Consider the following 13,071-nt stretch of genomic DNA (forward strand, 5'->3'; position numbering starts at 1 on the left):
TGATGGTTAAATGTGTGAAATTGTCAAAAGCTTTACACCAATATTTACGCGTAGATTTGGACGAAAACTGTTTACATTATATATGTGTCAATTGTGTCATTTCTTGGAATTCATATTTCGGTATTGGAATGAACTGAATACTTCTTTACAGTTAAATGGTTTGTTTATATTTTCCTTTCATTTTTAATAACATTCATTTTTTTAAACAAACAATTAGTTAAATAACGAAATACAAAATATATTCTTGTATATACGGAGGAAACCTTTATATATGTGTGTGGGAGTTTGTGGCTTCATAATTTTGGTTGCATTCCAACTATAACCATGAAATCCATTGGTTACTTTTCTTTATTTTTACCTTGATTTTTTTTAATTTACAATTTGACATTAATTAAAAAAACCTCTTTCAAAGTCTCAAAGTTAAAAGACTTTTCTTATCATCATTGTTGTCCTCGCTAAAGCAATAGAGCCTCTCCAACTTTTCCAAATCATGTATTTTACCCCATCTTTTCCTGGATCATACAGTCCAAGGATATTACTTCTTCCACAACCTGTATACCACCATCCAGCTGCTCTTCTTGTTGCGCAATGTTTGTCCTCTGATGAATCATTATCTTGGTCCCACGTAGAAAAGGGGGTTCCTGACAGGCTGTATTTGGCTTCAGGCATATCTCCTATTTTGAATAAAGAACAAGCATACCTTAAAGTGGCAGTCTATGTAAGAATCGGGCAGTTGGTGAACATTATATAAAAATTCACATAATTATTACGAGTTTATCCATATCATTTTGGTAAATTCCGAATTGGTTATAATTTCATTCAATTCAATAAAAATGAACATTCCTAACATTCTATTGAAAAAAAAAACTTTGAGCAAATCTAGTTATGCATAGATCAAATAATAATAATTCCACATAGAGGAAGAATCCTTGAGTGAAATTACAGTACCTGTGATAAACTTCCCATTTTAAGGGGTATGGGGCGATGGGAAATGGGGGAGAGGGCTATTGGGCATGGGAAATGGGGAATGGGGCAGTGAGGAATGTGGCATTGGGAATGGGATAAATAAATAGGGCAATGGAAATAGCAATGGCGAGGGAATAAGTTTGATTGGTCAATCAAACAAGTTGTTGTACCTATCATAATTCTATGACAACAATTAAAGAAAATATTAAACAAGCTTGTTTTAGAGTAATTTTTAACTATTACAGGTGTCGAAATTCATTATTCATTGACATCTTTTTAATATAAACCGGAAGTACATTTGTACAAAATTTAATTTCTGGCCATCATAGATTGAAAATGTTCGCGCTCATACGATTTCTAAATAAATAATTTTTGAAATTTCATGATGAAATTATTTTGTGTCGGAGACACTCGTATGATTTTGATGTTGACAATAAGCAATAATAACAAGTCGTTTAAAAATGAAATGTTTATTCCCTTTCAATTGGCAGTAATATGTCATTCGTTGCAACCTCGAAAAGGATAACAAGATTACCATTTTTAATATTTTATACAAGAATTTCAGACCATTATTTAAACTAAAACTGTTCCCATCCTTACAATCTGCAGAAATATACCATTTTTGAGTAATTGAACTGAAATCAATATGTCACAGACAAACATGTAATGCTTATTGTGACAATTTTAACATTTTAAACAATAATATAAGACCATGAAGGTAATTTAGAGTGTTCACACTCATTCAATTTGCAAAAAATATCTCATTTCCAAACATTTCGTCTGAAATGTATGTATCACAGCCATCAACATAATAATGATATAGACAATTATTTTTACAATAATTTTACACTAATATGTATATTAAAATTGTTCCCACATATACAATTTGCAAAAATATTTTGAAGATTTTTGACTGAAATATGAATGTCGAAACCACCAACCGGATACTAATATTGCCATTTTTAATATTTTTAACAATATTTTGGGATCATTATTGAAATTAAAATTGTTCGCACCTTTATAATCTGCAGGAATATGTCCTTTTTTGGAAAAAAAATTGATTGAAATAAATGTATCACAGTTACACATATGATGCACATTGTGACAATTTTAACCTTTCAAACAACTATAAAAGACCATTAAGGTAATTTTAAGTGTTCGCACTCATTTAATTTGCCCAAAAAATCTCATTTTCAAGAATTTGGTCTGATATATATGTTTCACAGCCATCGTATAGACGATAATTTTAGACTAATAGGTATATTTAAATTGGTACCACACATACACTTTGCAAAAATATGTCATTTTGAAGATTTTTGACATGAATAAGAGTGTCGCAACCACCAACCGGATACTAATATTGCCATTTTTAATATTTTAACAATAATTTTGGACCATTATTGAAATTTTAATTTTTCGCACCCTTACAATTTACAGAAATATGTCATTTTTTGGGAAATTTGATTGAAATCGATGTGTCAAAGCCTCACACATTATACTTTTTTGACAATTTTAACATTTTAAACAATAATATAGGACCATAAAGGATATTTCGAGTGTTTGCAATCATTAATTTGCAAAACCAGTATCAATATAATACTGATATAGACAATTTTAACATTTTTTACAATTATTGTAAACTAATAGGTATAAAAAAAAAGTGTTTGCACACATACACTTTGCATAAATATGTCATTTTGAAGATTTTTGACTGAAATATCAGCGTTGCAACCACCAACCCGATACTAATATTGCCATTTCTTATATCCTTCACAATAATTTGGGACCATTTTTGAAATTAAAATTGTTTGCACCCTTACAATGTGCAGAAATATGTCATTTTTGAGAAATTTGATTGGAGTTATTGTGTCAAAGCCATGCATATGATACTTGTTTTGAGAATTTTAACATTTTAAGTAATGATATTAGACCATTAAGGATATTTCAAGTGTTCGCACTCATTTCATTTGCCAAAAGATATCTCATTTTCAAACTTTTTCTCTGAAATATATGTATCACAGCCATCAACATAATAATGATATAGACTATTTTAACATTTTTACAATAATTGTCGACTAATAGGTATGGCACGCAAAATTAACCAAAACCCCGTTATCTATAGGATAGTACCGTTATCTACAGTTTACAGACCGTTATCTATGTGTTAGCAGACTGAAACTCTCAATACCACCTGTGATCGATAATTGAATTCCGCTATCTATGGGTAAGCAACATGTTAACCCATAGATAACGCTGGTTAACCCATAGATAACACTGGTTAACCCATAGATAACGCTTGCTAACCCATAGATAACGGAAAAATAATTATCATTACCGTTTGCTATTTATAATTAATTATATTTAATTAATTTAAAACACTGTTATATATGAATTAGTTTACGAAATTAGCGTTATCTATGGGTTAGCAAGTGTTAACTATAGGATGCCGAAGCTTATTCATAGATAACGCAGTTTATTCATTGATAACACTTTGACCAATCAAATCAGGTGTTATATCTATATTCGGAGTGCTGAACTAAAGTATTGATTATCGTTTGTTCGTCGGTCCCGTTTACTAGGACATGCTGCTCTGTAAGCAGAAAAATCTTAACACACTTTAAATGTTAATTTAAGCTATGAAATAAAATATATAGTCGTTATATTTTTACATGTTTTGTCACTGGATGAAGATCAATGATGCTATTCTGAGTTGTTGTACTATACACTGTTTTGTTTTGTGGGAAATTATGGCTGGAAAGAGAAGAAAGTTTCTTGTGTTCTAGGAAACAAAGACTTGGTAAAGTACTTTATAAAGTTAGGCCGACTTGTCTTGAGGCCGAATCACCTTGTTCCTGTACCGGCTGACCAAAAAAATACGTGTTTAATTTCCGTTCCCAGTGTTTTCACACATCGCTGATACGTTTCATTATCGACTTGAGTGGTCATACTAAAAAGCGTCAGGGAGCGTCAGACTAAGGGAAAAAGCGCTCGGGGATTTTTTCTGGTCAAAATATAAATATAAAAGTAATGTAATTTTTTTTTAAATAAACCACAAAACTTATACAGTACGATCATAAAAAACAGTTGATTAAAATCACGACTTTTCACTTGAAATAGTGACATTGACCGACTTGAATATAGGCCATAATAATAAATTTGCTACCATGAATGAAAAACTCCTAGATTCTCAGCCCAGATTGACCCAATTTCAACGCTCGTCCTGACTTTGCCAACTTTTTTATTTTTTTTTTATTTTTTGGGAAGTCTTGTCTGGACCAGTTATTCAATAACTTCTGAAATAACAAAATAAATAGTTCTTATTCTATTACTTCTTTGAAACATTGTTCCGAATCGAAGAGAAAACTGGTACGGGTATAGCATAAGAGGCATGTATACTTTGATAGAACTGCAACAAGACTTATGGTGGCAACCTCTATTCCGAAGATGATGTTAACAACAATGCTAGGGCAGACCCAGGATTTCAGGTTATGGGTTTAATGCCGAGTAAAGGGAATGATTGAAATAGCGGGAGATAGAAATTTGTAAAAAAAATCAAGATAAAATCTTAACAAAAATGATTTCCCAATTTAGCAGGTTGAACAAGGGATCTGTATATAGATAAGTTTTAAAGAAGCCGGCATAAAAAATAGAGTTTTGTGAATGGTTTGGTTTTTTACCCCAGGCATTCCCCTCTTGCTTTTAACTTAACATGAACTAGATTTGGGGCTGTATATTGAACACATCGTTGGTTTAATGATGTTTCATAACTATTTAAAAAAAAGTATTATGGTATTCTTCGTTATTAGGGTTGTTTTGCTGCACACCCTGTGTTTACCACGATTGTTTCTTCCCTATTCCTGTTTGCCCCAAGTCTTTTCCCCTTATCTGACTTGTGCAAAGGATACTTTGTTTTTAATTATTATGTAAAATTTCCTCCATCTCTCACATTGATGTTACCTACATTGTAAATTAATAGTATTTTTTAATGGTACTAAAAAATTAACACTGATTAACTTCTGTTTATTATCTGTGTATTAAAACTGTTGAATTTAGCAACATAATGTAAAATCTTTATTGCATTAATAGAGGCGAAACAACCCAGCAAAAATCAACTCAGGTTGAACTCAATACCTTAAAAAATGAAAAAAAAATCAAAAACATGGATGTCGAAATCCCACTGATCTGACTATAACATATTACTCAAGGATGCTTTCTCTATTTGAAAAGATCATTATTTGGTCTCTGCGTCATTGGAATTGCTCAGAAATTTTTCAATAGAATCTTGGAAAAATGAGGTTTTTGAGCTATCTGCCTTTGACATCTTCATTTTCAGTGCATTGCACTGAAATTGTAACTCAATGGTTCAGCATGATATGGAAAATAATGTCTGTTTTCCGTGTTTCTGATTGTGTGAATAGTCAAATTACAGTATCAAAATGATGTTTTGTTTCATACCATGTTTCACCTACTGCCTGATTCTTGCCGGGACTGACGTTTAATATCATACATTTCAATGTTCTGGTTTTCATGGTTTTTGTTCTATATATTCATGTATTAGTTTCAAATTGATTGATGTACAGTGTCTGTGTAAATTTATTCCGATTTAATAGTCAATTTACATGAAACTGATCCTTTATAGTGCGGTTCTGATGATGACAAATGAAGGCATTTATTTTTGCTATTATTCTCAGTGAATGCAACTCCAAGTACTTTACATATGAAGGAACTGTTCATCTCAAATCCTTGTTTAACTTTCAGGATGAAGGCTGTGAAGTATAGAATAAGTTCAGGGGGATGATTAAGTGATATAAGCCAGAATGAGCACACAACTACAATTGTCAGCATCATTAATTAAGTTAGTACTTTTTGTAATCTCTTTCTCTTGTTACAAGTATCAAAACCTAAGAATTTCAGAAAGTTTTGGTAAGAATACCCATTTACTTTAATACAGCAATTTTGAAGTAATATGGGATACATGTACCACCTACTTTCTCTAAATTAAAGTGTAGAGAAAATAATAGATAATCATTATAATGTTGTTTTTTTGTTTTGTTTTTTTTTATCCTCAAATGGCAATTTTGGATACATAAATATATGTAAATCATTGATTGAAACACTTTCTGCTTTAAGCGGTTTACGGAATGAAACACATTCAGTTGCATAATGTTCTGTTGAAGAATATTGTTTTGTCACATGCCGCAATGCGGAAAGGGACAAAGAAATACTGGAGTGTTCATCTGTCTGCCCGTCTGTCACACTGGATTGAACTCCTCAGAAACTGTTTGTTGGATTGTGTTCAGATTTTGTAATATTGTTGGTCATTATATGAATATAATAGTATTGCACCGTCATTTTTATTCTCTAAATTGTACAGGAGTCATGGGACTTTGTTTTTTGTGTACATACTTTACGATAGAAACACTTAGTGGATGCAACTCTTCAGAAACGTCTGAACGTATTTTGTTCAAATTTTGTAGGATTGTTAGTCTCCATATGTACCGGTTGTTGATTATATTAAACCACCACTTTAATTCAAGTCTCACTAACCACTTCTAACATTTCCATTACTTTACATGTTAAAAAACTAATAATATACTCTGGATGAAGTAATTGTGATTGGAGGATAGACACAATTGGGATTAGTGTACATTGACTGTGAATGGCAATTTCAACACATGATCAAATAACTATGGAATGTTAATATATATGGAAAAATAAACAACATTGTTGTTTTGTTGTTTAAAAAACGATATCCAAGTTTTTGATAAATTAATGTAAAAAGGGGCAATGTTATAAAAAAAAAAAGATATGTGTAAGGAAACTGCGCTTCCTGTTTGTTTGGGGATAGTCATATAATATGTACAATATGTACATGTACGGTATGCAAAATATACATGTAAATGTATAAAATGTAAATACAAGTTTAAAAAGAAAAATTTGAATGTGTCTTTTACTAATAGTAAATAAATCTTGTTTGCATGTATTTTTATCATTAATTTTCTATAGAAGGGCAATGTTGGATTTACAAATATTAAAGGTCAGTCAAATACTGGTCACAGCCGAAACCAAACACGTAAAGATAGGGGAAAGTTTTCAACTGGGCTAACAAGGTGCTGTTCTAATGATTCTATATAATCTAACTATCTGTTGGAGCATTGGTGAGTGTCGGGTACCAACTTGGATCAATTGAAGGCAAAGAAAAATTCGTATTCAGAAAATCGAGTGTCAAATACATTTAAAACTTAGTTTTAAGTTAAAGCAAAAACCTGTATTATCTTGAATATCACTAATTACAAAGGTAATAAAACATAACACTAAAATTAGTTCAGAAATATGAAGTGGACAAGAAGCCATGTTCTTCATCATATTTAAGATAATGTGTTTACTTTCTTAGATACATGTGCCGTTCCTCATAACATTAAAGTGATTGGTAGGAAATTATATTGACCGCCTTGCTATTAAATTTAAGAACTTGACATCATTAAAAATTACTTTTCCTCACAGATGATCAATAGTACATTAGTTTGTGATACTTCAGGTGAAATGGAAACATATATGGACCAGATGTTCATCTACAAATTCAATGGACCTAAGTAATTCTTTGGCCTATATGATTTTTGGGGGCAACCAACAAGTCCATATATTCTTATAATTAAATAAATGATGGTACAACCCCTCCCCTTTCGTATCCAAGATTAAACCAGTTTTTTTACCGGATGCAAAAGTTTCTTAATTGGACTCAGATACAGAGTTGTGAATTGTACGCTGGTCCAAAAGTTATATCGTACGCTGGACTCGAGGGGAGAATTACACCCCTTATATATTTGAAAAAAAAAACAATTGGTTCTAAGGGACAAGATTTTTTAATGTACTCCAAAATTCCTTGTGTACAATTTTTTTACCACTAGCTTGACCTAAACGAATGCATCGTAGGGGTCAATGGAGTTAAAAGGCAATTTAGTAATTGGCTGGAGAAGAATCATGATTTTTTTTGTGGTCTCAAAACAAACTCAATTTAGGCAGGGAATATTAATAAAGACATAGAGGATGGTACTGGCTCGTGGCTACTTGCCATAGAACGCACGAATTGGTTCTTTATATTATTCATCACTTTTTCTTTATACTGTCTTTACTTTCAACTTCCTTCCAAAAGTAAACTTAATGGTTTAGTTTTATTCAAAGAACAATTATCTCTCAAGATCGATATTATGTTAACAAATTATGTACACCCTTGCCAACGGACACGCACGGCCAACATTAAACTGGTAACACGTCATTTGATTGGTCTAAGTGTTATCAATGAATTAATTGCGTTATCTGTGAATTAGCTTCGGTATTCTATAGTTAAAACTTGCTAACCCATAGATAACGCTAATTTCGTAAATTAATTCATACATGACAGTGTTTTAAATGAATTAAATAGAATTACATATCAATAGCAAACGGTAATGTTAATTACTTTTCTGTTATCGATGGGTAAGCAAATGTTATCTATGGATTAGCCAGCGTTACCTATGGTTTAACAGGTTACTTACCCATAGATAGCGGACTAATTATCGATCACAGGTGATATTAAGAGTTACAGTCTGCTAACCCTTGATAACTGTCTGTTAACCCATAGATAACGGGGTTTTGGTTAATTTGGCGTGCCGTAAATAGGTATATTAAAAGTGTTCGCACATATACCCACTGCAAAAATATGTCATTTTGAAATTTTTTTACCGAAATATGAGTATCGCAACCACCGACCGGATACTTAAATTGGCATTTTTAATATTTTTACAATAATTTTGAGCCATTATTGAAATTAAAATTGTTCGCACCCTTTCAATCTGCAGAAATATGTCCTTTTTGAGAAAGTTAATTGAAATAAATGTATCACAGCCATACATATGATGCGTATTTTGACAATTTCAACTTTTTCAACAAATATTCAGATCGGAGTGGCGATAATACATGTAAACAATGCAAATATCGCGTGATGTCAGCAATTCTCGAACTCGCCGGCCAGATTCTAAAATCAATATTGATTGCACAAAACTTCCTGCATCCTAATTCATTATATGTGTTTGATAAAACATTTACTTTACTTTTTCTTTTCGGGATGTTTTAAGATAATAAATAAACAATTTTGTGTCTAATATAATCGTTTTTAGCTACACAAAATGAAGAAAGCTTTTCCGTTTGAAAAACACCGATCATAATTAGTCTTAAATTACTAGTTCATAAAGAATTAGATACCAACCTGCGGTCCCGGAGCACCCGGACAAGGTGATTCCGTATTTTGTTGTCTCGTTTGTTATCACAATGTTTGAATATAAGGCAAAAGCCGTTTCTTCGTCTGCATCAACAAAATCAAACCTGACTTGATACTGAGCTCTGGATGTTATCATGTAGAGGTTTTCGTTACCTTTAGAAACACAAATAGATATTTATTTCAATTGTTCGTTGCTTGGCAGTTGCTTGATGACTATCTCATTGGCAATCATACCAAATATATTTTTTTATTCACTTATGAAAATTTAATAACCATGTATTTTATTTATGTGTTCTTTATATTCCTTAATCCCATTCTGCAATACAATTTTTTTCACATTTTTTTTCAAACATTTTGAGTTTTGTGATTCATGTAGACCATTTCGACGAAAAATAAATTGCAACCATAAAATGTGTAATTAAGTAGCTGTCTTTGTAAGAATCATGCAAAATCTGATATAATGTAATACACCCCAAAAAGGCTACATATTTTTGTTTTTGTAATTAAGTTGTTTTATGGGTCTATATTATCAAATGTATATTTATTCATTCAAATCTGCCTGCTCTTAAAAGATATATAGAATAAATAGATAAATAGAAATCCAATAGATTCTGTTGTATTTGAGTGTCATTTACAGAGTTATCTCCCTTACTTTTGAATTCAACAGTGCATTCTATACAAATTTTATCTCCTATGAGCACGGGTTATACGAAAAACCAAGCGTTAATTTCTGTTTACTAAAGCATTTTAAACAAAATATCAAAAATAAAAATATGTAGGCTTTCCAACCATGTATCACATTTTACACGAATCTTAGCTGGAATGCTTCTTAAACAAAAATGTAATAAAATATCGAACAACAAAAATGATATTTATACAATAAAGATTCATACAAAAGCAATACTTAGCTATTTTCAATAGGCTGAATCGTTAAAAAAATGTGTCTTTGCTTGGAAATACGGTCAATCAAAATCGAAAAAGAAAAAAATGCACGATATTTATAATATCATTCATTGTTTTAATTTCATACCATGATCATTTCTGTGCCTGCTAAACATTCCAAAGACGGTAAAACTTACATGTTAAAGAGCTTGCAATAAATGAACTGCCAGCTGAATAAGTTTATATGACGTTTGTTTATTGTCATATTTTCGATTTTCATACCTAACCAAAATTCCCCAGATTTGTCTCCGAAACCTGTTTTATAATCTATCCAGCTTCTATTGAAGTCAACAGATCCGTCAAACCGTCTACTTACAACCTTTTAAGTAGAGATAATAGCATTATGTAATGTTACGACGTGAAAAGCATGTTATTGCGTATTCAACTATTTATGTTACAATATCAAAGTCATGGAATACATAGTTTCAATTCACAATCACGACCAACGCACACTGTGAAAGTAATTTTATTCGTGGATGCTTATTTTCGTGGTTAGGAAAAATGTTAACGGTGTATAGGTTAACGAATTCTCGGATTTGACAATTATATCATACAAGCAAATGGGAAATTTCCTTTCTGTTTAAACTAAATTTCGTTGTTTAACAAACCCACCTAAATCACGAAAATTGATTGGAATCCAAAAAACAATAATACTTTCACAGTGCTCTTCTTTAAAGTCTATGAAGGGAATGGATTTATTTAATTAACAAAAAATCTACAATAGAATAACGGACGAAGCTGCCCTTCCCCTTCGCCTAGTCTTTTTGCTATGGGTTTAATTTGTATCTTTCTTTTTGTTATTGTTTAGTGTGGCTTTTGTATGTCGTTTTGTTGTTTCAGCCTTTGAAGATTTCAGATATAAAATATTAAATAAATGTATTTATTTTTATGCAATATCTTGCTTAAAGAGTTATTCAATATAGGGACATTTTATATTTTCTAAGAGAAATAAGTATAATGACAACAATTTCATACTAAACAAAAATACTAGTATATCATAATCAAAGTTAACATGAAAAAAAGATACAAGTTTAAATACATTGTTGCTTAAATTGAAAGTTCATCTTTACATATGCATTCTTAGTGCAGCTCATTGTGAGGTACGGGCAAATTTGAAACGCACATGTAGATAACCCACTGACCCAACGAAATATTAACACTCACTTGGGGTTCCTTTCATGATAAAGCAGACCATTGTGTCTCGAAAAAATAAAATAAATAATCCAAATGATCGATAATGTTTTAAACGAACATAATAAACAGTTTTCTGCTATTAAAAGATATGATTGTGCTTGTGAAAAGTCAACCACATAAAAACTTAATTAACCCCAAAAAATATCAAAAAGTGTATTTTATGCCATTTTAAAGCGGGTCAAATTGAAAAATTACATGTTACAGTCCTTTCCAAATTTTTTTATCATGATTAAGCCCGTTGCCTGATTCAAACCGACACAAATGATTAGGTATATGGACAACATACGATCCATCCGCCAGGTTCAACAGCCATATTGCAGAAAACCTGAACATTGTGGCCATCGTCTAGTTGTAGCTTGTATATACCGCTTGGGAAATCTGATGGTAACTCACTACAGTCACATATGGGTAAAGGTGTACCTTTAATAAGAGATCAAATCAATATTGAGTTTCTATATCTAAATTACAAATCTTCAATGATCATTCCAATTACACCACAACATTTAACTATAAGTTAGGATTATATGAATTAAAAATTTAAAACATATTTTTTTATTATTTTTTTTAATATTCCCTTTCAAAATTCCAATTTCACTGTTCATGCTCCTTTAAATTTTCCATCCTATCAATGCTAAAAAAAATATGGGTTTATCACCACGAAAGTATTGCAAGTCTTTTAAATATAAGAGTTATCAAGGGGACCAAGGTTATAGCGGTAATCAAAATAATGTAATCCAGGGACAAAGACCAGACATACACAACAAAGAACATAAAGTAACTAAAATCATACAGACAAAGTAACAAAGTAACAAAAGCAAATGAGCAACTCCACTAAAAAAGTAAAAAGGAACTTATAATAATACCGGACTAACATATTAGCATCTTTTTTGGGTCGCATATTGAGAGGTTTGCAAGAATTATTTCAATCAAAGATAAATTTGAAGAACGAATGTATCCTATGAAATGGTGGATAAACTTCTCATCAACCCTTCTTAACTTAATGTCTGCAGAGGTTTCGATTTGAAAACCCCATTCATTATCTATCATTATATAATAAATCTTTTATCCTATTCAATTGATAAAACTGAAATTACCAGGTCTTGGCTTGAGTTGTAGTATCTTTGAACCTGCAGCAGGAATCGTTGTCTGAAAACATTCAGATGGAATGCAAGTCCTTGCTGTATTCTCATATTCAACAGACATATATGAATAACTGTTACCGTACATTGCACATTCCAGTAATGACGAGGTTGTCGTTGTTTTCAAAGTATTAAATGATTGAAATTTCATATCTGTTTTCACGCTATAATAATATACAGTTAGCGAGAAACATAACCCTAGTCGAATTCCACAAATTATATAAAGTATTTTCATTGTGTTTCAAATTAATTGAGTGTCTTAGCAGAATTCTGATCACCTGAATTTTGTCCGTTGGTTTTGTTAAATGTACATGTTAATTTATTTATAAAGCAGTAAAAGTTATCTCACATGGTAATTATCTTGTCTTGTGTCTTGAGGTTTCTCTATCCAATTTAAGGTTTGTATTAATATCTTATTTATATTCAACATTCTTTTTGTCTAGATTAAAACGAAAACTTACAAAAAAAACTTCCTGAAAATGTTAGACGTTAAAAAATTCATAATCTTTGTTAGTGTCTCTTTTTTGTAATTAAATTGACATAACGTCTTGAAAAGTTATTTCTTCATGAAAT

General features: G+C 31.1%; 1 protein-coding gene across 1 annotated transcript; it reads right to left on the reverse strand.

Moving 5' to 3' along the window:
* Positions 1 to 337: 337 nt before the first annotated feature.
* LOC148607207 (fibrinogen-like protein 1) lies at positions 338 to 12,562 on the reverse strand. Its single transcript, XM_088543504.1, has 5 exons — positions 12,454 to 12,562; positions 11,646 to 11,779; positions 10,388 to 10,484; positions 9,212 to 9,376; positions 338 to 674 (listed from the first exon to the last, which is right to left on the reverse strand). Exons 1-5 carry the CDS (start codon positions 12,560 to 12,562, stop codon positions 421 to 423), a joined length of 759 nt encoding a protein of 252 aa, XP_088399630.1. The 3' UTR covers positions 338 to 420.
* Between the last annotated feature and the right edge of the window lie 509 nt (positions 12,563 to 13,071).

Source organism: Perna viridis, chromosome 9, assembly GCF_037379345.1.
Source record: "Perna viridis isolate PV_CMFRI_1.1 ecotype Kerala chromosome 9, ASM3737934v1, whole genome shotgun sequence".
NCBI lineage: Eukaryota > Metazoa > Mollusca > Bivalvia > Mytilida > Mytilidae > Perna > Perna viridis.

Bases quoted from the DNA above. Each gene is read 5' to 3' on its own strand.
- LOC148607207 (XM_088543504.1), bottom strand. From the start codon at position 12,562: ATGTCTGTTGAATATGAGAATACAGCAAGGACTTGCATTCCATCTGAA. The intron at 11,780-12,453 runs GTAATTTCAGTT...CTCTTATTAAAG, and splicing joins ACAACTCAAGCCAAGACCTG to GTACACCTTTACCCATATGT. The intron at 675-9,211 runs GTTGGTATCTAA...TATTCAAAATAG, and splicing joins CGGGTGCTCCGGGACCGCAG to GAGATATGCCTGAAGCCAAA.